This window comes from Vipera berus, assembly GCF_964194415.1.
Source record: "Vipera berus genome assembly, chromosome: W".
NCBI classification, from domain to species: Eukaryota; Metazoa; Chordata; class Lepidosauria; order Squamata; family Viperidae; genus Vipera; species Vipera berus.
In genome coordinates this window covers 50920499-50947258 of record NC_138210.1, presented here as the reverse complement: position 1 = coordinate 50947258, position 26760 = coordinate 50920499, and the positions used below count along the sequence as shown (strand labels likewise).

At 46.9% G+C, this 26760-nt stretch overlaps 1 protein-coding gene across 1 annotated transcript in view; it reads left to right on the top strand.

The window, feature by feature from the left end:
* LOC308676287 (matrix metalloproteinase-25-like) overlaps window positions 1-25206 on the top strand; it is a gene marked incomplete at its 5' end in the record, with an annotated part of 38751 nt that extends 13545 nt beyond the window's left edge. The window contains 7 exons of the mRNA XM_081342100.1: window positions 464-759; window positions 870-1043; window positions 11591-11693; window positions 15287-15369; window positions 16206-16358; window positions 20615-20875; window positions 23640-25206. Coding sequence (XP_081198226.1) covers window positions 464-759; window positions 870-1043; window positions 11591-11693; window positions 15287-15369; window positions 16206-16358; window positions 20615-20875; window positions 23640-23887 — 1318 coding nt within the window. The 3' untranslated portion in view covers window positions 23888-25206. The remainder of the gene's footprint in view (window positions 1-463; window positions 760-869; window positions 1044-11590; window positions 11694-15286; window positions 15370-16205; window positions 16359-20614; window positions 20876-23639) is intronic.
* Window positions 25207-26760: the final 1554 nt, after the last annotated feature.

Genomic DNA, 26760 nt, shown 5'->3' with positions numbered 1-26760 from the left:
TCACTTTGCCATCTGTAATTAATTTTCATTATTCTTTTTTTCTTGTGACACTGAATATCACAAGCTGGGTAACAAAAGTGTCCTGTAAGAGGATATTGCCTACATATCCTGTTTCTGGGCTTCCAGTAAATCTTTCGTTGGACATCTTGCAAAACAAGATAGTGAACCACACAGGACTTTGTTATACTCTCATCCAGCGAGACTCATCTGGCCTTACCTTATTCCAGGGGTTCTCAACCAGGGGTGCTCGCACCCTCTTGGGGGGGTGCAAGACAATATTCCAGGGGGTGCAAAAACGTGGGTTTTAAAAATTGTAGTGTATATGTATAATTCGTTGCTGTTATTTCGAACTTTTGTAAGGGGTGCGAGAATATATCAGAAAGCGTTCTAGGGATGCGGGGTATAGAAAAGGTTGGGAGCCGCTGCCTTATTCTTTCTTTCTGTTCTTTGTTTCCCGCTCCAGCATCCGCTCCTTCCCTCATTCCTCGCAACTGTCCCGCGATCATGTCCGGAATCTCATTTTCTACGCTTTTCGAGCTTGGAGCAATTCTTCAACCTTGACCTTCAAAGAAGTGTCTTCTCAGCAAGCGGACATTGTGGTGGATTTTACGACCTCTTATCATGACGACACATACCCCTTTGATGGGCCTGGAGGCACCCTGGCCCACGCCTTCTTCCCTGGAGACTATCCCATTTCAGGCGACACCCATTTTGATAATGAAGAGACCTGGATTTATGACCCACAGAATGAATCACCAGGTATCTTCAGGATTACGACACACCACACTACGGGACTTCAGTATCTGCTAAAAATATTGTCCAAAGAACCTCAAATCTTGACTAAAATGTCCTTTTTCTCCTGATTTCAGGCCGTGGTACAGATCTATTTGCTGTAGCAGTGCATGAGTTTGGCCATTCCTTGGGACTGTCTCACTCTTCTGTTAAGGAGTCCATCATGATGCCATATTACCAAGGTCCTGTCGGTTTGCCCCACCTCTATCAACTTTCCATAGATGACGCCATGGGAATTCAGCAAATCTACGGTGAGAGGCTTTGGTCTTACCAAAAACACAATTCTTTAATGCCATCCTCTTTCTTTCTGCCTTGACTGATATTTCTCCTCCTTCTGGAGCATTTTACATGTACCAATCACTGTTTCTCTATTGCTTTCCTCTTGTGCTCTGCAATAATATGATGATTAGGAATCATGGATGTTGTACAAAACAAGTTTACGAAAACACAATTCTTTTTTTTTTTTTATTGAAAAGTTTTAAAATACAATTTTCCTTTAAAAAACCCACCTTCCCCCTCCCTACTCCCCCCCCTACCTCCCCCCAACCTCCCTCCCTCCTCCCCTCCCTCCATCCCCCCCTCCCCCCCCCGACTTCCCAGAGCTAAATACAAGGTATATATCTATAAAAAGGCAATCATAAGCAACCATATACTACCCACTATAAAATCTAAAATCCATTACTCTCTAGCTTATATAGGATAAGACACACCTTAACAATATTAACTATATATAAAAAACTAAAAGAAAAAAGAAAAAAAACGAAAGAAGACTTATTCGAATGCTACATAAAACTTCTTAACCCTATACTTGTTCTGGATAAACTCAATCCATTTTCTCCATTCCATAATATAGCGTTCTTGCGAATGATCTTTCAAATAGGCCGAAATCTTCGCCATCTCTGCCAGGTCGGAAACCTTCAAAGTCCACTCTTCTATGGTCGGCAATTCCTCTTTCTTCCAATATTGGCCTATCAAAAGTCTTGCTGCCGTAATTAGGTTCAACATCAACTTAGTGTCCACAACTGTAGCGTCTGCAATTATTCCCAACAAAAAAAGTTGCGGACAAAACTTTATCCTCTGTTTAAAAATCTTCTGCATATTCCACCAGACTTTTATCCAAAAAGCCTTGACCTTCTTACATGTCCACCATATGTGAAAATATGTTGCATCTTCATCACCACATCTCCAACATTTAGGCTGGTAATTCGGATACATACTTGCAAGCTTTTTAGGATCTAAATGCCATCTATAAAACATTTTATAAAAGTTCTCTCTTAGATTTTGAGCTTGAGTAAATTTTACGTTCCTCACCCAAATCTTTTCCCACATGTCCATTGTGATAACTTCTTGGATGTTTTGGGCCCATTTTATCATACAATCCTTAACAAGCTCTGTCTCTGAATCAATCTCTATCAATGCAAGATATATCCGTTTGATATGTGCTGATCCCTGATTTCTAACTTGCTTTATCAAATTTTCATCAGTCATTGTAAAACCATTTTTCTGGTCTTCTTTCCACCTGGCCCGTAGCTGAATATATTGAAACCAGTTTTGAACAACCTTCTCTTCTCGCAAGAGGCTATATGATTTCAAGCACCAAACATTTCTTTCCAAAGTTAAAATCTCCTTGTACGTAGTCACATCATGTTTGAAGCCAGCATGAATATTTTCTATTGCGTGTTTTGGAATTGCCCACAATGGTATCTTGCAACTCAACTTATGTCTATACTTCTTCCAAACTCTCAGCAATGCCTGTCTTAAAATATGCACCCTAAACACATTGTCTACCTTCTTATCATACAACAAATATGCATGCCAGCCAAACCACAAATCATGGCCCTCAAGATTTAATAACCTCCCTTGCGTCAAATTAATCCAATCACTTATTCCTACTAATGCAGCAGCTTCATAGTATAATTTAAAATTAGGCAGTTTAAGACCACCTCTCTCACGAGTATCCTGCATAATCTTAAGTTTAACTCGTGGTTTTTTCCCTGCCCACACAAATTTATTGATACCACGCTGCCATTCCTCCAAATTAGAATCTTTCTTAAGGATCGGTATCATTTGAAACAAAAATAAAAATTTGGGCAGGACATTCATTTTCACTGCTGCAATCCGTCCCAACAAAGACAATTGCAATTTTTGCCAACTCTCCAATTCTTTTTGAATTTTCCCCCATAGTTTTTCATAATTATTTTTATATAGCTTTGTATTAGAGGGCGACAAAATCACCCCCAAATATTTAACCCTCTTAACAATCTCAAATCCAGTTACCGTATATACTTGAGTATAAGCCGACTCGAGTATAAGCCGAGACCCCCAATTTCACCCCCAAAAACTGGAAAAAGTTATTGACTCGAGTATAAGCCGATCCGCCGTTCTGCAACCCTCTGCCGCCAGCAGAGGCTTGATCCGCCATTTTGCAAGCCTGAATACACAGGAATACCCTGTGTGTCTCCGTTCCTCCTGCCGACGTTTGGGGAGGTTTGGGCGCCTCCCCAAACCTCGGCAGGTCTCCGTTCCTCCTGCCGACCTTTGGGGAGGTTTGGGTGCCTCCCCAAACCTCCCCAAACCTCGGCAGGTCTCCGTTCCTCCGCACAGACCTGCCGACCTTTGGGGAGGTTTGGGCGCCTCCCCAAACCTCCCCAAACCTCGGCAGGTCTCCGTTCCTCCTGCCGACCTTTGGGGAGGTTTGGGCACCTCCCCAAACCTCGGCAGGTCTCCGTTCCTCCTGCCGACCTTTGGGGAGGTTTGGGCGCCTCCCCAAACCTCCCCAAACCTCGGCAGGTCTCCGTTCCTCCGCGCAGACCTGCCGACCTTTGGGGAGGTTTGGGCGCCTCCCCAAAACTCCCCAAACCTCGGCAGGTCTCCGTTCCTCCTGCCGACCTTTGGGGAGGTTTGGGCGCCTCCCCAAACCTCCCCAAACCTCGGCAGGTCTCCGTTCCTCCGCGCAGACCTGCCGACCTTTGGGGAGGTTTGGGCGCCTCCCCAAACCTCGGCAGGTCTCCGTTCCTCCTGCCGACCTTTGGGGAGGTTTGGGCGCCTCCCCAAACCTCCCCAAACCTCGGCAGGTCTCCATTCCTCCTGCCGACCTTTGGGGAGGTTTGGGCGCCTCCCCAAACCTCGGCAGGTCTCCGTTCCTCCTGCCGACCTTTGGGGAGGTTTGGGCACCTCCCCAAACCTCCCCAAACCTCGGCAGGTCTCCGTTCCTCCTGCCGACCTTTGGGGAGGTTTGGGCGCCTCCCCAAACCTCCCCAAACCTCGGCAGGTCTCTGTTCCTCCTGCCGACCTTTGGGGAGGTTTGGGCGCCTCCCCAAACCTCCCCAAACCTCGGCAGGTCTCCGTTCCTCCGCGCAGACCTGCCGACGTTTGGGGAGGTTTGGGCGCCTCCCCAAACCTCCCCAAACCTCGGCAGGTCTCCGTTCCTCCTGCCGACGTTTGGGGAGGTTTGGGCGCCTCCCCAAACCTCCCCAAACCTCGGCAGGTCTCCGTTCCTCCTGCCGAGGTTTGGGGAGGTTTGGGCGCCTCCCCAAACCTCCCCAAACCTCGGCAGGTCTCCGTTCCTCCGCGCAGACCTGCCGACCTTTGGGGAGGTTTGGGCGCCTCCCCAAACCTCCCCAAACCTCGGCAGGTCTCCGTTCCTCCTGCCGACCTTTGGGGAGGTTTGGGCGCCTCCCCAAACGTCCCCAAACCTCGGCAGGTCTCCGTTCCTCCGCGCAGACCTGCCGAGGTTTGGGGAGGTTTGGGCACCTCCCCAAACCTCGGCAGGTCTCCGTTCCTCCGCGCAGACCTGCCAAGGTTTGGGGAGGTTTGGGCGCCTCCCCAAACCTCCCCAGGTCTCCGTTCCTCCTGCCGATCTTTGGGGAGGTTTGGGCGCCTCCCCAAACCTCCCCAAACCTCGGCAGGTCTCCGTTCCTCCGCGCAGACCTGCCGACGTTTGGGGAGGTTTGGGGAGGCGCCCAAACCTCCCCAAAGGTCGGCAGGAGGAACGGAGACCTGCCGAGGTTTGGGGAGGTTTGGGGAGGCGCCCAAACCTCCCCAAACCTCGGCAGGTCTGCGCGGAGGAACGGAGACCTGCCGAGGTTTGGGGAGGTTTGGGGAGGCGCCCAAACCTCCCCAAAGATCGGCAGGAGGAACGGAGACCTGGGGAGGTTTGGGGAGGCGCCCAAACCTCCCCAAACCTCGGCAGGTCTGCGCGGAGGAACGGAGACCTGCCGAGGTTTGGGGAGGTTTGGGGAGGCGCCCAAACCTCCCCAAACCTCGGCAGGAGGAACGGAGACCTGCCGAGGTTTGGGGAGGTGCCCAAACCTCCCCAAACCTCGGCAGGTCTGCGCGGAGGAACGGAGACCTGCCGAGGTTTGGGGAGGTTTGGGGAGGCGCCCAAACCTCCCCAAAGGTCGGCAGGAGGAACGGAGACCTGCCGAGGTTTGGGGAGGTTTGGGGAGGCGCCCAAACCTCCCCAAAGGTCGGCAGGTCTGTGCGGAGGAACGGAGACCTGCCGAGGTTTGGGGAGGTTTGGGGAGGCGCCCAAACCTCCCCAAACCTCGGCAGGAGGAACGGAGACCTGCCGAGGTTTGGGGAGGTTTGGGGAGGCGCCCAAACCTCCCCAAAGGTCGGCAGGAGGAACGGAGACCTGCCGAGGTTTGGGGAGGTTTGGGGAGGCGCCCAAACCTCCCCAAAGATCGGCAGGAGGAACGGAGACCTGGGGAGGTTTGGGGAGGCGCCCAAACCTCCCCAAACCTCGGCAGGTCTGCGCGGAGGAACGGAGACCTGCCGAGGTTTGGGGAGGTTTGGGGAGGCGCCCAAACCTCCCCAAACCTCGGCAGGAGGAACGGAGACCTGCCGAGGTTTGGGGAGGTGCCCAAACCTCCCCAAACCTCGGCAGGTCTGCGCGGAGGAACGGAGACCTGCCGAGGTTTGGGGAGGTTTGGGGAGGCGCCCAAACCTCCCCAAAGGTCGGCAGGAGGAACGGAGACCTGCCGAGGTTTGGGGAGGTTTGGGGAGGCGCCCAAACCTCCCCAAACCTCGGCAGGTCTGTGCGGAGGAACGGAGACCTGCCGAGGTTTGGGGAGGTTTGGGGAGGCGCCCAAACCTCCCCAAACCTCGGCAGGAGGAACGGAGACCTGCCGAGGTTTGGGGAGGTTTGGGGAGGCGCCCAAACCTCCCCAAAGGTCGGCAGGAGGAACGGAGACCTGCCGAGGTTTGGGGAGGTTTGGGGAGGCGCCCAAACCTCCCCAAAGATCGGCAGGAGGAACGGAGACCTGGGGAGGTTTGGGGAGGCGCCCAAACCTCCCCAAACCTCGGCAGGTCTGCGCGGAGGAACGGAGACCTGCCGAGGTTTGGGGAGGTTTGGGGAGGCGCCCAAACCTCCCCAAACCTCGGCAGGAGGAACGGAGACCTGCCGAGGTTTGGGGAGGTGCCCAAACCTCCCCAAACCTCGGCAGGTCTGCGCGGAGGAACGGAGACCTGCCGAGGTTTGGGGAGGTTTGGGGAGGCGCCCAAACCTCCCCAAACGTCGGCAGGAGGAACGGAGACCTGCCGAGGTTTGGGGAGGTTTGGGGAGGCGCCCAAACCTCCCCAAACCTCGGCAGGTCTGCGCGGAGGAACGGAGACCTGCCGAGGTTTGGGGAGGCGCCCAAACCTCCCCAAACCTCGGCAGGAGGAACGGAGACCTGCCGAGGTTTGGGGAGGTTTGGGGAGGCGCCCAAACCTCCCCAAAGGTCGGCAGGAGGAACGGAGACCTGCCGAGGTTTGGGGAGGTTTGGGGAGGCGCCCAAACCTCCCCAAACGTCGGCAGGTCTGCGCGGAGGAACGGAGACCTGCCGAGGTTTGGGGAGGTTTGGGGAGGCGCCCAAACCTCCCCAAAGGTCGGCAGGAGGAACGGAGACCTGCCGAGGTTTGGGGAGGTTTGGGGAGGCGCCCAAACCTCCCCAAAGGTCGGCAGGAGGAACGGAGACCTGCCGAGGTTTGGGGAGGCGCCCAAACCTCCCCAAACGTCGGCAGGTCTGTGCGGAGGAACGGAGACCTGCCGAGGTTTGGGGAGGTTTGGGGAGGTGCGCGCGCACCTCCCCAAACCTCCCCAAACTTCGGCAGGTCTCCGGATGGTGGTGGCTTGGGAGAGGTGCGCGCAATCCCGGAAGCACCAAAGCCTCGGCCGCGCACAAGTCCTCGGTAAGTTTTTTTGTTGACTGGAGTATAAGCCGAAGTGGAATTTTTCAGCCCAAAAAGTGGGCTGAAAAATTCGGCTTATACTCAAGTATATACGGTAATCCTTCTAAGAGAGCCTTCTGTGAAACTGTCATATTTTTAGCCAAAATTTTAGTTTTCTGTGTATTTACCTTAAATCCAGAAACCTTCCCATATTGTGTTATTATCTCCATCAGGTCCACAACAGAGTGCTCTGGCTGGGTCACTGTAACAACCAGATCATCTGCAAATGCTCTCAATCTATAGTCCTGATCCCCAACTTGTATCCCCTTAATTTTTCCCGAACTCCGAATCTTAACCAATAATATCTCTAATGTTAACACAAATAACAAGGGCGATAACGGACACCCCTGCCTTGTGCCCTTCTCAATGTTACATGCTGCTGTCAGGCTATTGTTAACTATGATTCGGGCAGTTTGTTTTTGATATAATGCCCTAATCGGCTGTAAGAAATTTTCCCCAAAATCCATTTTATCTAAAACTTTCAACAAAAATTGCCAATTCAATTGATCAAAGGCCTTTTCAGCATCTAAAAAAATTAGCGCTGCAGAGATCTGGTTGTGCCTTTCCAAAAACTCTAAAACATCAACTATATGTCTCACATTATTTTTCATTTGCCTACCACTAATAAACCCCGTTTGATCCCCATGAATCACCTGTTGCAGAACCCTCATCAGTCTATTAGCCAAAACCTTAGCAAATATCTTATAATCTGTGTTCAAAAGCGATATCGGTCTGTAATTTTTAACTTGAGTAGCATCCTGGTCTTCCTTCGGAATCAAAGAGATAAAAGCTGTTCTCCAAGACGGTGGCACCTTTCCCTCCCTCTGAATTGTCTGAAACAGTTCCTTTAACGGCTTTATCATCTCAAATTGTAAATTCTTATAATAGGCTGCAGTCAAACCATCCGTACCTGGCGCTTTATCCAACTTCAGTTCCTTAATTGCTGTAAGAATTTCTTCTTCTGTAATCAGTTGATTAATCCCCTCTTTTTGTACTTGCGTAAGAACTGGGATGCTAGCATTCTCCAAATATATATCAATATCTTTTACATTAATTTCCTCTTTAGTATATAATTTCGAGTAAAAATCCACAAAAGCATCCTTAATAAGATTCTGTTGAAACACAACCCTTCCTTTATACTCAATCTTATCTATATTAGAGGCCCTTTGTTTTTTCCTCAGTCTATAAGCTAACCATCTGCCTGGCTTATTAGCGTTGCAAAAAGTATTATGCTTAGCAAACCGCAGATTGGTTGCCACTTGATCTGCCATTAATTTATCAAATTGTCCTCTTAGCAGTCTAATAGCCTCCTTAACCTTCACATCCTCTGGATTCAGAATCAAAGCCTTTTCTTTTTCCTTTATTTCATTCTCCAGTTCTTTCCTTCTAGTTTCCACTGCACGTCTATGTCTATTATTCATATATATCAACACCCCTCTCATGTATGCCTTGCTAGCATCCCAAACCATATCCATAGAGGTACCCTTATTCATATTAATCTCAGAAAAATCCTTCATCCGCTGTTTGCATTCTTCCACATTTCTCTGATTTCTAAACAAATTCTCATTTACACGCCATGAGCGCCTGTCTCTTTTCTCCTTATCAATCTCCAACCAAACTGGACTGTGGTCAGAAATAATTCTTGCACAAATCTTCACCTTTTTAGTTCTCAAAAAAAAATCATTAGTCAACAAAATAAAATCAATCCTCGAAGAAGATTGGTGTCTATCAGAATAAAAAGTATAATCCTTCTCCTGCAAATGCCTCTCACGCCAAATATCTCTCAATTCCAGGTCGTCCTTCATTTCAAAAAAAGATTTAGGCAATCTAGCATGACTTGGAATGCGCTTAAAAGCTCCAGCCTTGTCCAACTGTGCATCCAAGACACCATTCCAGTCTCCCATAAGAATAAAAGATTTATAATCCAACTGGGTAAGCTTTGTATGGAGTAAGCTAAAAAAATCCGCTTGTTGTTGATTAGGTGCATATAATCCAACTAGAAGCGTCTTTTTGCCTTCTAACAACAGCTCAATCATAACATATCTTCCATGCTTATCTACTTCAATTAAGTCTGCTGTTAAGGCACTTTTAACATAAACAACCACTCCATTTTTCTTATTCTCTGCAGAGGCAACAAATTGCGTACCCAGTCTCGAGTTCAGTAAATACTTTTGATCCAAAACTCTAATATGCGTTTCTTGCAAACATATAACATCTATCTTAAATTGTTTTAAATATTGAAAAACTTTCTTCCTCTTCTGCGGTGAATTTAGTCCATTAACATTCCAGGTTAGAAATTTAGTTGCCATGCATATCCTCCCAAAGCTCTTGGAGCACAGCTTTGATAGGGCTAATTTCTTTAGGCCGTGCTCCTCCCACAGCTTGCGTACGTTGTGAAGAATCTGAAGACTTTTGCTGATCTTGTTCTTTTATTTTCTTTGCTCGTTTTAAAGCAGCACGCGTTACTCTTTGCTCTCTAGGATCATCCAAAGAAGTTGTATCTTGATCTACTCCAGGGCCACTTTCCTCTGTTTCATCCTCTTGATGTTCTCCTTCTCCCGATCCCTTTCCAGCTTCCAGAAGTGTTGATGGGGTTGCTTTTAAGACGTTATTGTAGAAATCACGCGCTTGCTTCACAGTAATCAGCCGATACCTTTTACCTTCATGCATCACCATCAGCCCATCTGGGATCTCCCATCTGAACCTTATATCTCTTTGCTTAAGCTCATGCACGAGAAATGTATAGTCCTTCCTTCCCCTTAAAATCCTTGGAGGAATTTCTTTTAAAACCAAGACTTCTTGTTCAGCAATCACCACTTTAGCATCATAGGCAGCTTGTATAACTTGATCTCTAATCTCTCTTTTTGCAAAGTAAACCACCACATCTCTAGGCAATTTTCTCTGTCTGGCAATCCATGAATTCACCCGAAACACTTTATCCATAGCTGCTCTTATTTCAGATGCTGGCTGGTTTAATACCACTTCAAAAGCCTCAGAAATCAGCTGCTTTAAATCTTCTTTAATGTTCTCTTTTAACCCTCTGATTCTAACAGCAAACTGCATCTGGTAATATTGGGCTAGGCTTAACTCCCTTTCCATTTTGTCTCTTGCATTTTCATTCTCCCGTGCTTTTACTTCTAATATAGCGTTCCTTTGAGCCAGATCATCCATTTTTTCATCTAATTCTTCCACACATCCCGCCACTTTATGCACTGAAGACAAAATGTCTACCTTCATCACGCTGTACTTCTGTTCCATCCTCTCTTCCATTCTCTCCTCCAATTTCTCCAATTTCTCCTCCATCTGTGCAAATTTATCACCGATTGATTGATTGATTGATTCCAAAAGTTTATCCAGAGCATCTCGTAAATCCTTCGGTGTCAGCACTTCAGAAGGGTGCAACGCCTGTAGTGATGATTGTTGCACCGGCGAAGATCCACCGCTCCGAAGAGTTTTAGGGGGAGGTTTCGCCGCCATCTTTTAGTCCTCAATTATGACGCACTTTCACTTAAAGTTTAAAAAGTCCAAAAAGCTAGAAAGTATAGTAAAATAATCCTCTTCACCTTTCCCTCTTGCACCGCTCTGCCTGCTCCTTTAAATCATAGTTCTTTCCTCAGGCAGGGATGGTTCGCAGACGCCTGGCTCTGCTCCAAAAAGTTCGGAGCAGAGACGCCGGCCAGCTGGGAGCAACCCAGGCTTCGGGGGAGTTCAATCCTTCAGCCGCCCAAGCTCCAAGCTCAGGCGGCCCCGGAGAACTCTACCCCTACCTGAGACCTCACCCCCTCCTCTTCTCCCGAGGAGGGGGCTTCAATTTCGCCCGAACAGCTGATCAGCGCTGTTTCGGGCGAAAAAACAAACAGCTGAGCCGCGGGCAGCCGGGGAAGGCTGTCTTCGGCGCCGCGCCGCCACCGGAAGCGAAAACACAATTCTTTAATACTACCCTCTTTCTTTCCACCTTGACTCGTATTTCTTCTCCTTCCTGAGACATTTTACTTGTACCAACCACCGTTTCCTCTCGTGCTTTGCAATGACTATGATGATTAGTGAGCATGGATGTTGTACACAACAAGCTACTAAGTGAAGTTGAGGAAGTTGTTCTTTTCTTTCATCTTTTGACATATAGAGGTAGTCCTCGACCTACAACAGTTCATTTAGTGACCATTCAAAGTTACAATGTCACTGAAAAAGGTGATTTATGACCGTTTTCCACTCTTATGTCCATTGCAGCATCCTCGTGGTCACGCGATCAAAATTCAGACGCTTGGCGACTCCCTCATATTTATGACAGTTGCAGTGTCCCGGGATCACGTGATCCTCTTTTACAACCTTCTGATCAGCACAGTCAATGGGGAAGCCAGGATTCACTTAACAACTGTGTTACTAATGTACCAACTGCAGTGTTTCACTTAACAGCTGTGGCAAGAAAAGTCATAAAATGGGACAAAACGTACTTTCACTTAGTAACCAAAATTTTGGGTTCAACTACCTGTACATTCCTTCTCCTTTCTCATGTCAGGAAATATCTCATACTGTCTATTGCTCCATTTGATCTGTGGCCACCTCATTCTTTCTCTCCTGTTTGTAGGTAGGCGGCCTCATGGTTCATATCCAGATCAAGACATTCCGGTGCCACCGGTTCCCACAGCGCCCCCGATCCCAGGCATACCACCAGACAAGCCGAAAGAAAAGTGAGCCTCTTCTCTGATTGGTTGAGCCTACTAAGTCTCCCTTTCCTCATTGGCTCTTGTAAATGTGATGCAGCAAGAGTCCTTTCCATAGAATGGCAGCCACTGAGCCAAATCAGAGCACAATTCAATGCAGGTGGTCCTCAACTTACAACCATTTAGTGACTGTTCAAAGTTGCAACAGCACTGAAAAAAGTGACTTACAATTGGTCCTTCTACTTATAACCATTGCAGCATTCCCGTGGTCATGTGATCAAAATTTGGGTGCTTGGCAACCAGCATGTATTTACAACAGTTGCAGTAATCTGGGCAGTGGTGGGATTCAGCTGGTTCACACCACTTTGGCAGAACCGGTAGCTAATTTTTTGTTGCCCAGGCCCAGAATGGACTTCTGGAAATGTCATCCACACAGAGAACCGGAAATTCATTCTGGGCCTGAGCAACAAAAAATTAGCTACCGGTTCTGCCGAAGTGGTGTGAACCAGCTGAATCCCACCACTGATCCTGGGGCATAAAAATCGGTTGCCAGACAGACAGGGCAAAGGTTGCTGCTGCTTCTCTTTACAGGCCCACTTGGTCCTTCTCCAATGCCTCCTCTTGGAATTGTACCTGATCTTATTGCCAGTTTTCATGCGAATACAGTGTGGAACGGGACAGTTCTGCTTCTGCTTCTTAGCGAGGAACCGCTTGATCTTGAAAGTCCTATGGGACGAAATCGTCCAACGCGGCCACCGGCTACCACAACGGCAGCAGACAAAGAGTGCAACCTAGGTTTAGATTCAAAGGACCACACTAATGCCAACTGAAATAGCAGCCTAGAACAGGGCTTTTCAACCGGTGGTGTGCGTACCACTGGTGGTACTTCAGCACCTGGCAGGTGGTTCGTGATCTAGACAAGTGTAGCAGGGGCATGAGCTGAAGTGGCAGCAGTGCCGCCCAGGCCTGCTGAGGGCCCAGGATTGGCTCATGTGGCTCTAGCTGATCGGTGCTTCCAACGGCACTGGGGGTGGCCGGCAGCCGCACACAGTCTTTGGGCGGAGAGTCAGCTGGAGCTGCAGTGTTGCTGAGGCTCTGCTGAGGGCCCTGGATTGGTGCGCGCAGCTCCAGCTGATCAGCGCTTCCGGCAGCCTCTGTTATCACCAGGAGCAGCAGACAGGCCTTTGGGTGAGAGAGTCAGCTAGAGTTGCAGGGCTGCCTGGGCTTGGCAGAGGCCCCAGGATTGGTGCACTCAGCTCCAGCTGATCAGCGCTGTGTTCAGTGGCCAGCCGGGGAGTGGGTGACTGCGTGGGGGAGTGAGACCGGGGTAGCGACTGATGCTGGATCTCTCCCTGAGCCCCAGAGAATGGCGCACCCGGAAGAGAAGGAGAGAAGAGAGGAGGTTTTGGCGGGAGAGGGAGAAGGGGGGAAAAGATAATGGGGAAAGAGAAGGGGACAGAGAAAAAGAGAGGGAGAAGAGGAGAGGCATCTGTGAGAGAAACAGATCAACGAAGGAATAGGCTGTGAAAGAGAGAGAGAGGAGAGGGAGAGAGAAAAAAGGGCCGACCAGCCACCTGACCACCAAGGTAGTGGTGCATATTAATAAATATGGATAAATTCAGTACAACGCTCAGAACGGAGTTCCGGCACCTTTTTGGGATGGAAACTTGTAGGGTAGGCAAGGCAGGTTGTATGACGTGTGTGAGTTCCGGCACCTTTTTCTTTTACAAAAAAAAAGCACTGGATAAATTCATCATACATTTGTCAGTGCAAAGGGAAAGTGATTCAGCAAAGGAACCGGCACCGAAGAAATTAAAACCAGTACTTTATTCGTTGTTGTTGGGTTTTTTGGGAGGTCATCACACCTTGCTAAGCACTGATGAAACTCGAATATTGTCATGTCCTAAAAGCGGTACAATCTGTGAAAAGGTTGAAAAGCCCTGGCCTAGAAGACCCAACTGGGAATAGCCAGGAACCCAGGAAAAGAAAAAAAAAAACCTTAATGAAGAGGAGTGTGTCTTTTTGACGAGCAGAAAATGAAGGATCTATATTTTTTGATATCTTGGACCACAGCCAATGAGCAACCTACCGGACAACATGAGTAGTTAGGGCATTTGGGTCTAGCACAATTCGCCACGGCCAACTCACCACGGCTAATTCAGCACGGCCAACTCACCACACACAACTCGCCATGGGATAATTCGCCACGGCCAACTTACTGTGGGACAAAAGTTATTTAATATCGAAGAAATGGTGAAGCAGCATCATTAACGAAAGCATGTAGAAGGAGGGACCAAATGAAATGGCAGTGGCAAACATTAAGATCATTTAATAATTTTTAAAATTATTTTAAATAATGAAATAAAATGGATGAACTGGCTTGCGGCGAGTTTTCCCGCTGCAAATTGTCCTGTGGCGAGCTGGGCAAAGTGAGTTGGCCATGGCGAACTGGCAGCCGGAGTTGTCCCATTCCGAAGGCATTTAGCAGCTGGTATTGTTTTATTTTATAAGGGACGCGGTGGCTCAGTGGGTTAGGACACTGAGCTTGTCGATCAGAAGGTCAGCAGTTTGGCGGGTCGAATCCCGAGTGCCGCATAACAGAGTGAGCGCCTGTTACTCGTCCCAGCTTCTGCCAACCTAGCAGTTCAAAAGCACATAAAAATGCAAGTAGAAAAATAGGGACCACTACGGTGGGAAGGTAACAGCGTTCCGTGCGCCTTTGGTGTCTAGTCATGCCGGCCACATGACCACGGAGACGTCCTCGGACAAGCGCTGGCTCTTCGGCTTTGAAACGGAGATGAGCACCGGCCCCTTGAGTCGGAAATGACTAGCACGCATGTGCGGGGGAACCTTTACCTTTATTGTTTTATTTAAGTAGCTACCCCAAGATTAAAAAAAAAAACCTCTTGTGCTAGTCGTTTTTTTTAAAAAAAATAATTTTTCGTTCCTCTATCCTTGGGGACTTTTTTTGCTACTTTCACAAACCCTAAGAATCATCATCTGTCTTAGGTCAGCAGCGCGGAGGTCATGAGTGCATCTTGGCTGCTTATGGGTGTGTATGTGTTGTGTGGGGTTCAACAGGGAACAGACTGCTGATTTCTTCCTGCTGGTGCAATTGGGAGTTCTCAGGATCAAAAAAAGTACAAGAGGGGTAACTATAATGATCTCATGCAAAGTCCAGGGAGAGGAAGATTGATATGCATAACTATTATGGGATGCAGAGGAGGAGGAGGAGGAGGAGGAGGAGGAGGAGGAGGAGGAGGAGGAGGAGGAAGTGAGGCGCAGGGGAATTCCAGACAAGGCTTTTATTGTGCACCCTCAGGCTTCATGCATGGAATTTAGTATGGAAGGCAGCATTGTTGATTTCCCTTGGTAACTGCCCCTCCGTCTCCCCTCCGTCTCCCCTATATATTTTTTTCTTCCTACCATAAAGAAATCCATTAACAAGGGGAACAGAATAGCTTTGTCATCTTGTTTATAGGGATCAGTTTAGAAACAGCCAGTGTTAATGAGGAAAGCCAAGTTTGGTTTTAAAATCACTGGCCATATTTTGTCCTGGTGGTCTCAACCTAACCCCAATGAATTAATTGGTCCTCCTATTAATTCTCTCTCCTTTCCAGGCCTTCCTTGCCAGCATCTGAACGTTGTAAAGCCGGGTTTGATGCTATTGCTAATATTCGTGGTGAAGTTTTCTTCTTTAAAGGTAAGTCAAACAGGGCATCGTAAAAATAGTCCTTGACTTACGACCAGACCAGAACTTTTGCTGGTAAGCAAGGCAGCTGTTAAGTGAACCTCGCTCAGTTTTTATGACTCTTTTGGCCACGGTTGTTAAGTGAACCACATAGTCGTTAATTGAATCCAGCTTCCACCCATTGGCTTTGCTTGTCAGAAGCCAGCTGGGAAGGTTGCAGTCACGTGACCCTGGGACGCTGCAACCATCACAACCATGTGACCCTGGGATGCTGCAACCACCACAAATACATGCCGGTTGCCAAGTTCTTGAATTTTGAACTCTTTGCTACGGGTGTGGTTTTCTCAAAAACTAGAAGCAAATGCTGGTTGTTGGCAAAACTGTCATAAAACAGAGTCACGTGACTGCAGGATGCTGCAAACGCCTGTTAATGTAGCTGTGTTATTGAGCCGCCAAAGTTTGATCACATGACCATGGAGGGGCCCAACTGTTGAAATTTTGAATCCAGGTTGTAAGTCCTCACTTTTTGAGTTGGTCATAACTTCAGCGGTTGCGATCGGTCATAAAGCAAGGACTATCTGTAAAATGGGAAAACCCATAGTAACTGGTTGTGTGGACTTTTGGAATTGGAATACAGTGATTGCTGCGACAGGAAACTGCAGCAAACAATTGCATAATTTCCTTGTGCTACTTACTTTCTCTCCATTGGTAACACAGCAATTCTCATGAACCGTTGCTGATTTCTGGCAATACATTCTTTTTTTATTATTATTTTTGAGATATTGGGAGATTTAAAAGGAACCGGGCAGCTGCCCCCATCAACTTTGGTTTCTATTAATTTTTTGCAGCGAGACATTTTTGGAGGATGCAGCCATCCCAGAATCTGGTTTCCATGGAGCCAGCCCAGACTCTTCGCTTCTGGAATGGACTCCCCCCAGATTTTAAGGCAATTGATGCTGCGTACGAACGTGCCAACGACAGCCAGATTGTGTTCTTTATTGGTGAGTGTGGCAAGGTGGCAATGGGGGGGTGGGGTGGCAGATTTATTCGGAAGGAGAGTCTATACTAATGCAAAAGGAGGCTAAAATAGGAAAAATCAGCTTAAGATCAAGATTTTAGAGGAAAATCTTATAGGCTGAGGTCTTTCAATTAATCTGCAAGTCAGAAACCAGGAATGTATAAGTCATTCACTGTCAGGTCCAACAAAACAAGAGCGACATACAGAGTTACTTCTGAATAGTTTCTTTACTGTGGGATCCTTCGTGCTCTCTTGGTTGTTTTCTTGCAGCTGTTTTGTTACCCAAGTAGGTAACATCATCAGTGCTGGAAGGGAGTGGCTAACACTGATGACGATATGTAGTTTGGTAATGAAACGTCTGCAAGAAAACAACCAAGCTCAGAAAGCACCAAAGAGCTCAGAATTCAACCCTGAACGATAAATATTCTCTTGTGTCAAGTTTCTTTATTAGAATCTTGCCAGACTAAAACAACTATTTGCATAAATACATATTCTGTGATTGCAAATTATGGCAGTGACAGTTGGACCATAAGAAAGGCTGAGCGCCAAAGAATTGAGGCCTTTGAACTATGGTGCTGGAGAAGACTCCTGCGAGTCCCTTGGACTGCAAGGCGATCAAACCGGTCAGTCCTAGAGGAGATCAACCCTGACTGCTCTTTAGAAGGCCAGATCCTGAAGTTGAAACTCAAATACTTTGGCCACCTAATGAGAAGGAAGGACTCACTGGAGAAGAGCCTAATGCTGGGAAATATTGAGGGCAAGAGAAAAAGGGGACGACAGAGAATGAGGTGGCTGGATGGAGTCACTGAAGCAGCAGGCATGAGCTTAAATGGACTCCAGAAGATGGTAGAGGACAGGAAGGCCTGGAGGAACGTTGTCCGTGGGGTCGCGATGGGTCGGACACCACTTCGCAGCTAACAACAACAACAAATATTCTGTGAACTGCTGGGGAGGGTCCGTCTTTGCCCTCTTCCTGCCTACCAGCTCCTGTCTCTTTGCAAAGCAGCCTCTCCCTCCCTCCTGGGACTGCCAACTTCATTCCCCTACCTTGACCTACAGCTCTGGAGACATGACCCCTCTAGGAGATTGTAACCTTGGAGTAGCTAGATGTGCACTGCACATGCACGCACCATCTAGGTCTGAAGTTCGAAGAAGCCGCTTCTTTGATCTAAATCAAACAGCACATGACACACCTAAAAATGAGCACCTAGAGTAGACCATCATGAGAGGTTGCAAAAATCCAGCGTGGATCACACCATAAGTCAGGATTCTTGAGGAACAGGCTTCTGCATAGCTTTCTGGCTAACTCAGAAGGAGAGAGGGAGCAAGAAACACCTTCAAGCCTAATACCGTTTGACATATTCAAAAAATTAGGAACTGCTGGTCCAAAGAGTTTACAAAGGGTAAAAATCTCCCAGGTGCTTTTTCACGAGGCAACTGGACTTTCTTGTTTTTTTTCTATGAAGACGTTTCCCTTCTCATCCAAAAAGTTTCTTTAGCTCTGACTGGATGGTGGGGAACGGAAGGATTTATACTCCTTGCAGACAGCTGGTCATTTGCATTCTTTTAGAGAGTCGTTGAGGCCACCTGGAGGTTTATCTGTGTCGTCAGGGTCACTTGAGTAGTGCAAATGGGTGTGGAGCCTTCTTGGAACTGCTGAAAGGACTGTGATGTAGACTGGGGATATATGGTGTCCTATCCCTCCCCCTCTGTTCAGAGAGGGCTGTTCAGTTTTGACATAGACGGCCTGACGACATAGATAAACCTCCAGGTGGCCTCAGCGTCTCTCTAAAAGAATGCAAACAATCAGCTGTCTGAAAGGGGTATACATCCTTCCGTTCCCCACCATCCAGTCAGAGCTGAAGAAGCTTCTTGGATGAGAAGCAAAACCTCTTCAAAGCAGAACAAGAAAGTCCAGTTCCCTCCTGAAAAAAGCACCTTTGGGATAACTATGACCTGGATGACTGAGAATCTCCATAGATACCAAGGGTAAAACTTTATTGAAAGATCCATCTAGGTACAGCAGAAGCAAAGTCAGTTCTGAGGTTTTCCCATGAAAACCAACATAGGTAAAAAAAAAAAAACCTTTTCATCCCTGGGCGACCCACAACTCATGGTCCACCAATTGAATGCAGTATTTTTGTTTTGGGAAAAACAGTCTGCACCATTTGAAAAGTTCTCGGAAGTTGACCTGGGGGGATAACTTTGCACAGGCAACAGAAGGCTCTTGTGCATTCCTTAGCCCACCCCCCACCCCCCTTCCTAGGAATTTACAAAAAAAATAAACCCTCCCATTTCTGTTTGGCAAACTGTGAGCCAAAATCGGGTGCAGGCAACGATGAAGCCGAGTCAGCTTTGACAAATACATTAATTCACCATGCGGGGAACCCTATACCATTTCAGACAAATGGCTGTCCAGTCTCTTCTTAAAAACTTCCAGTGCTGGAGCATTCACCACTTCTGGAGGCAGGTTGTTCCACTGGTTAATTGTTCTGTCAGGAGGTTTCTCCTTAGTTCTAGGTTGCTTCTCTCCTTGACTAGTTTCCATCCGTTGCTTCTTCTCCTGCTTTCAGGTGCTCTGGAGAACAGCCTGGCTCCCTCTTCTTTGGGGCAGCCCCTGAGATATTGGAACACTGCTATCATGTCACCCCTCGCCCTTCTCTTCATTAAGCTAGTCACCCAATTCCAGCAACCGTTCCTTGTATGTTTTAGCCTCCAACCCCCTTGATCATCTTTGTTGCTCTTCTCTGTACCCTTTCTAGAGCCTCAACATCTTTTTAACATCGTGGTGACCAAAACTGGAGTTGTGTCCGACTTTTGGCGAGTGCTTTCAAGGCATGTGCTCTCCATGCTACCCCGTCAAGCACAGCTTCTTTCAGTTGTTGGATGTTCATCTTTGTATTGGTTACAATGGTAGCAAGCCAGCAAGCTCTTTGCTTGCCCCTTGTTCTTGTTCCACTAACCATTCCTAGCATCATTGGCTTCTCCAATGGCTTTGTTTGCCTGACGTGAACAAAGTAAATCGGATGTGGTGTTGTGAGCTTGGTTCCTAATGGGTCTGGTTTTACATGATTCAGCACCTTTGGGTTGGTTGCACTGCTGTCCACAGTTTATGCAGTAGTTTACGCCAGCACTACAGTTCAAAGGCATCAATTCATCTTTGGCCAGCCATTCTTAATGTCCAACTCTCGCTCTCATACATCATTATAGGGAAGACTATTGCTCTAACTAGCTTGCTTTTTGTATTTATATCAATATCTCTGCTTTTCCAGGGAGATGATAAATGATTGATAGATGATAGATAGGCAGACAGAGACATGATAGATGATGATGAAGATCGATAGATGATAGATTAAAAGATGATGAAGATAGATGATAGATAGAGATGATAGATAATGATGATGAAGATCGATAGATGATAGATTAAAAGATGATGAAGATAGATGATAGATAGATAGAGATGATAATGATGATGATCGATAGATGATAGATTAAAAGATGATGTAGATAGATAGATAGATAGATAGATAGATAGATAGATAGATAGATAGATAGATAGATAGATAGATAGATAGATAGACAGACAGACAGACAGACAGGTAGGTAGGTAGGTAGGTAGGTAGGTAGGTAGGTAGGTAGATACATAAAAAGATGATATAGATAGATAGATAGATGATAGATAGATAGATAGATAGATAGATAGATAGATAGATAGATAGATAGATAGATAGATAGATAGATAGATAGATAGATAGATAGATAGATAGATAGATAGATGGATGGATGGATGGATGGATGGATGGATGGATGGATGGATGGATAGATAGATAGATAGATAGATAGATAGATAGATAGATAGATAGATAGATAGATAGATAGATAGATAGATAGATAGATAGATAGATAGATAGATAGATAGATAGATAGGCAGGCAGGCAGGCAGGCAGGCAGGCAGGCAGGCAGGCAGGCAGGCAGGCAGGCAGGCACATAAAAAGATGAGATAGATAGACAGACAGACAGACAGACAGACAGACAGACAGACAGACAGACAGACAGATAGATAGATAGATATAGATATTTTGGGGCTAGGTATTAGATTTTGTAAATATCTGATTGAAAATATCTGATTCCTATCTGGAGAATATGGATCGAATGCATATGGCCCCAACAGAAGTTATTGATGGAATTGAATTTGCCTCTCTTCTACAGAATTAATTTCTTGCTTCCTCCTCTTTGCAGGACCCTACTACTGGGTTTTTTCTGACACTCGAGTCAATCATGGTTACCCCCGTCCCACATCCGATCTGGGACTCCCTCCTGGCACTGTAGTCGGGGCTGTGTTTGTTTGGCCTCACAATGGCAAGACGTATCTCTTAGAGAAGAACCGCTACTGGCGCTATGATGATCAGCTGGGCCACGTGGAACTGGGATATCCCAAACCGGTCAGCCTCTGGAAAGGAGTTCCTTCTGAGCTGGATGACATCACCCATTGGAATGATGGTATGTTCTGCTTTCTCAAATGCAGCGACTTTAAGATGTGTGGACTTCAACTCCCAGAATTCCCCAGCCAGCAACTTAAGAGTTGCTGAGGGTGAAAAACGCCATACTAAGGCATACAATACAGTAGGACTGTGGCCCACTACCGGGCCATGGCCTGTTTGAACACGGGCCAAGCTAGCGATGGGCTCCTCTTGTGCTTGCATGCGAAGCTCCACATGTGAACATTCTTCGCTCATGCGAGTGGGGCTATGCCCGCGAGCACAAGCACCCTCCACTTGAGTGAGTGCAGCTTCGCGCAAGCACCCACCACTCATGCGCGAGGCTCCGTTTGCTTGAGTGGACGGGGTGTGTGCCCGTCACTTGCACCATTGGAGCTCTGCGTGTACGCATGCACCTGCCACTCACACACACACCCTCCCTGCACCAGGCTGGTCCACCAAGATGAAAAGGTTGGGGCAGGGGTAGGCAAGCTTGGCTCTTTTATGACTCATGGACTTCAATTCCTAGAATTCCTGAGCCAGCCATGCTGAGGAGAAATGGAGAGGTTTCCATGCTGAGCCACGCTGGCTCAGGAATTCTGGGAGTTGAAGTCCACGAGTCATAATAGAGCCAAGCTTGCCTACCCCTGGGTTAGGGACTGCTGTTGTAGGGAGTCTGCAACAAGCCTGTTCTAGACTTTAGTTTTTCCCCCCAATAATTATTAGTGACACGGAATTGCAGAAATGCGCAGTGCAGCTCCCGCATATCAAAGCACTGAACTGTGCAGATTTTGGTACCAAGTAGAGGTGGTCCTCAACTTACAACCATTCGTTTAGTGACCGTTTGAAGTTACAACACCACTGAAAAAGGGACTTGTGACCATTTTTCACACATACGACCGTTGCAGCGTCCCCATGGTCACGTGATCAAAATTCAGAGGCTTGGCAACTGACTCGTATTTATGATGGTTGCAGTGTCCTGGAGTCACGTGATTTCCCCCGTTGTGACCTTCCGACAACCAGATTCACTTAGCAACGTAACTGTAACTAACTCAGCAACTGCAGTGATTCACTTAACAACTGTGGCCAGAAAGGTCGTAAAAGGGGGCAAAATTCACTTGACAGCTGTCTTGATTAGCAAAGGAAATGCTGAGCTCAGTTGCGGTCATAAGTCGAGGACTGCCTGTATTGAGTCTTTGACCTAACCATTGTCCCAGCAGTGCTGAGAATAACTTGCAGGTACTGAGGCTCATGTTTGAAAATAAATTCACAGAAAAAAAGCGACAGTAAAATAGAAAATCATAAGGGGGAAGACAGCCTCCAAGTCAAATGAACAAAATCCTACATCTGGGAATTCCTAGCATTTAAGTAATATAGCAAGTTTATTGTTAAACATCAAAGGATGTTCAGAAGTGATACTGCTGGGCCCTCTAGCAGGGGTCTCCAACCTTGGCAATGTTAAGACTTGTGGACACGCTGGCTGGGGAATACTGGGAGTTGAAGTCCACAAGTCTTAACATTGCCAAGATTGGAGACCCCTGCCCTATAGGCATTTTTTCCTGTCCTTTACTTGCCTTCAAAAAGCCAGTGATGGGAGGAATTGTTCCCATTCCCGTTTCAGTTAAGTCATTTGTGTCACAGACATATACATATTTTAAAGCATATTACCAAGCTCCCCCAGGGTTGTTTATCTTTATCTTTCAATTTTCTTTAAATCATCTTCCAAGCTGAAAAAGTCTTCCTCTCTTTCTACTACAGTATGCATCTAGTACAGACACGTCAAACACAAGGCCCGGGGGCCAGATCCGGCCTGCGAAGTGGTTTCATGCAGCCCGCGAAGCCATCCTGGAAACAGTGAGGGAACGGCCCCCACTGCCTTGGCCCTGGCCCAGAGACCCTCCTCCTGCCAGAGACCCTCAGATCTGTCCCACTCCTGCCCAGGCCCCCATAGGCACCCTTGATGCGAACGATGTAGAGCTGGCCACGCCCACCCAGTAGGCCATACGCACTCTAGCCACACCCACCCAGTAGGCCACGCCCACCCAGGCCACACCCACCCAGCCCCCTGAGGGCAATCGCAATGCTGATGCGGCCCTCTATGAAATTGAGTTTGACACCCCTGATCTAGTACAAGTTAAAAGAGGTGGGGAAAAGTGGTCTCAAAAATAGCCAAGGTACTTTTGCAATGTATGGCAGTGAAAGTTGGACCATAAGAAAGGCTGAGTGCCAAAGAATTGAGGCCTTTGAACTCTGGTGCTGGAGAAGACTCCTGCAAGTCCCTTGGACTGCCAGGCGATCAAACCAGTCGGTCCTAGAGGAGATCAACCCTGACTGCTCTTTAGAAAGACCAGATCCTGAAGTTGAAACTCAAATGCTTTGGCCACCTAATGAGAAGGAAGGACTCACTGGAGAAGAGCCTCATGCTGGGAAAGGCTGAGGGCAAGAGAAGAAGGGGACGACAGAGAATGAGGTGGCTGGGTGGAGTCACTGAAGCAGTAGGCGTGAGCCTAAATGGACTCCAGAAGATGGTAGAGGACAGGAAGGCCCAGAGGAACATTGTCCATGGGGTTGCGATGGGTTGGACACGACTTCGCCACTAACAACAACTTTTGACACAGTAAAATCCCGATGCATTTATTTCCACAGTGTAGTAATGGAGCCACTTCCCGTAGTAATCTCAGCCATTGTTCACTTCAGATGAGTTCCTCCAAATTCAGGGACAAAAGAAATGTCATATTCATTCATTCATTCATTCATTCATTCATTCATTCTTCTTTCCCTTGCAGACCATACATACTTCTTCAAGGATACTCACTACTGGCGCTTTAAAGGCGGCAATGTAGAGGCCGATTCAGCCCATCCACGCTCCATTCCCCGTGACCTGATGTTTTGCTCAGATCCTACCACCGTTCCCCCGAAAGGACCAAGAACTGGGCAGAGAGGGGAGGACGGCCTATGCCTCTGTGGGACCAACGGACAAAACAAAAACTCCTTCACGGCTTGGATCTTAATTCTGCTTTGGATTATATGGTGATTGCTAGGTTAGCTACACAACTATGCACTTTACATTATCATAAAGAGAAGAGGAGACGAAAGAGCGGGGAAATACGGTATTTCCTAGCAAAAGGTGCGCCGGATATTTTTCCTTTTATTCTTTTGGTGCTCTCAGTATTTGACTTTGGCTTGGCGACTTTGTTCCCATGCTCAGTTGCTGAAAAAAGAAGTGCTTAGCCTTAAAACTAACTTGGAAGCCCTGGATCCTAATCCTGAATGTGTGATTATATCGTTTCTCAGGGGTGAAGGAAATGCATTCTGCGCAAGCTCAGGGGTGCTGATCTTTCTGATTCTGTCCCGTACCAAAAAGCTTAGATTAACCATAAATTACGTGATACCCTTTCTGCTTCCTCTGAGTGGAAAGCAGATAAGGGTTTAAGCTCAGGTTTGTCTTCAGGATGTCACTAGAGGTAGGAGACAGGGGGGGGAAAAAACCCACCCCTTGCAAAAATAAGTCTAACCTGTGAATACATCAGCATATAAAGAAGAAGGATGTGAGAAAACCAGGAGTGAGGAATATCTCGGGAAAGTAACTCATCCAATTATGGTCTGTGTATATTTGACTTTGTGGGATGAACACCATTTGGGACTGTATAAGATTCAAAAATTTTCGGTCCAGAGGCTAGATTCTAAGAGAAGAGCCCAAGCATATTGGAGGGAGTTAATTTAATATGATGTAAAATCTGCTTGGAGATGAGGGGAGGGAAGAGCAGATTAATCGGGAAGAAATGAAATGTGCATCACATTTTAATAATAAAACCCAGAAGTAAACCATCCTGACTTGCCGTTGCTGTTTGGTCTCATCCCCCAAGACAAAACTAAGACTTTGGGAAGGAGCTAAGTCAGTTTCCGAGTTATGGGCTTAATTTGGTTCCTTGGTTTCTATCCTGTAGAAATAATTTGTGTGCATCTAAAGATATCGAGTTACCATTATTACTCAGCCTTGACCACCTCAAGATTTGTGGATTTCAACTCCCAAAATTCCCCAGCCAGCATTCTCGGAGTTGTAGTCAACACATTTTTTAAGTAACTGAAGTTAAGAAATATTGGGTTAGGTCACCAGGATCCCACATTATATCCCATGCCCTTGTGATTTGGTTAACAACCACTTAATAACTGCAGTGATTCACTTAACATCCATGGCAAAAAAAACAACAACAATCATAAAATCAGACGCAACTCTTAACAACCTCTTTGCTGAGCAATGAAAATTCTGGTCCCAATTGTTATCATAAGTCAAAGACTATGTGTAATGTCTTGAACCTCTGAATTAAATGTGGGATAAAAATATAATAAAAATGTGTCAGTTAAATAGGTTATTATTAAATGCAATATTAAAGAGATTCTAAACCACGCCTGGTCAATCTGTTCTGCATACTTTGCCCTCTATGAAAAAGGAACTGAAAAATCAATATATATATTTTGCAAAATATACCTTCCATTGTTGTTGCCCTTCCAGCTAATGAGGAAGACATTTGCTTGGCCTGCCTTCCTGCAAAGGCTCATGGGATGCTAGGGAAGAGTGGGAGGGGGACTTTTGCATTTCCAAAATCACAACTTTGGACCAAGGGAGTGGGTGTCATTAGGGCCAGGGATTTTTCAAAATGCGTACTTGAAGAATGATTTCCTAATTTTAGTGCACAAGAAGGGGGGAAAAATGGGTTTCCACACTGTTCTATGAAAACCTTAAAATAATGCAGCAGCTGGATGTGAATCGTGCAGAGCCCAGGAAGATGTCAACAGAAAATTGAATCATATCCCGGTGTGCTTATGAGAAGGTCCTGTTAAATTCACTTTAACTTCCTTATTTTCAAAGCAGCAGTTCTGAAATGTATTGGTACAGAAGATCAAGGTTTCTAAATACTCTTGCCACTTGTCTATTATCTCTTTCTCAACCCCTCAGCCCTGCCTCTTAGGGGAAGAAAAAAGGGAGAGAGGCTGTTCTTATCCACCAGGCAAAAAGCCATTAAGTGTGAGCTGTTTTGATTTCAATCCAGATGCAGAGAGAGCAATTAGAGGAAAGTCCCCTTATGCAAAGAACAAACCAAGGCATGGACTCTGCTTTTAAAAAGCCAGACTTCTCTAGATGCTACCAGATACAGTATAGTGTGGCTGACTTCAGAGCCCTGGGCAGGCTAGAGAGAGACAGAGAAGTGGGTTGCCCTGTTTGAATCCCGAGGTCTTTTGAATTCTCAAAACAAATTCCAGCGCTTGTGTGGTTAGGATTGGCCAAGCTGGGTAGGTTGTAGATTGTGTGTAGAGTTGTTAGCTGCGAAGTCGTGTCCGACCTATCGCGACCCCATGGACAACGTTCCTCCAGGCCTTCCTGTCCTCTACCATCTTCTGGAGTCCATTGAAGCTCACGCCTACTGCTTCAGTGACTCCATCCAGCCACCTCATTCTCTGTCGTCCCCTTCTTCTATTGCCCTCAATCTTTCCCAGCATGAGGCTCTTCTCCAGTGAGTCCTTCCTTCTCATTAGGTGGCCAAAGTATTTGAGTTTCAGCTTCAGGATCTGGCCTTCTAAAGAGCAGTCAGGGTTGATCTCTAGGACTGACCGGTTTGATCACCTTGCAGTCCAAGGGACTTGCAGGAGTCTTCTCCAGCACCATAGTTCAAAGACCTCAATTCTTTGGTGCTCAGCCTTTCTTATGGTCCAACTTTCACTGCCATACATTGCAACTGGGAAGACCATAGCCAACAAAAGTGCGTATAATCAAGGCTATGGTGTGTAGAGAGACTAACAGCTAAACTGGAGAAGTCAGCCTTTGCCGACCTCAACATACCACGTTCTGGCCCTTTGAGATATATTTGGAAGCATATATTTGGATTGAGCAGGTTGCAGAAGATCTAC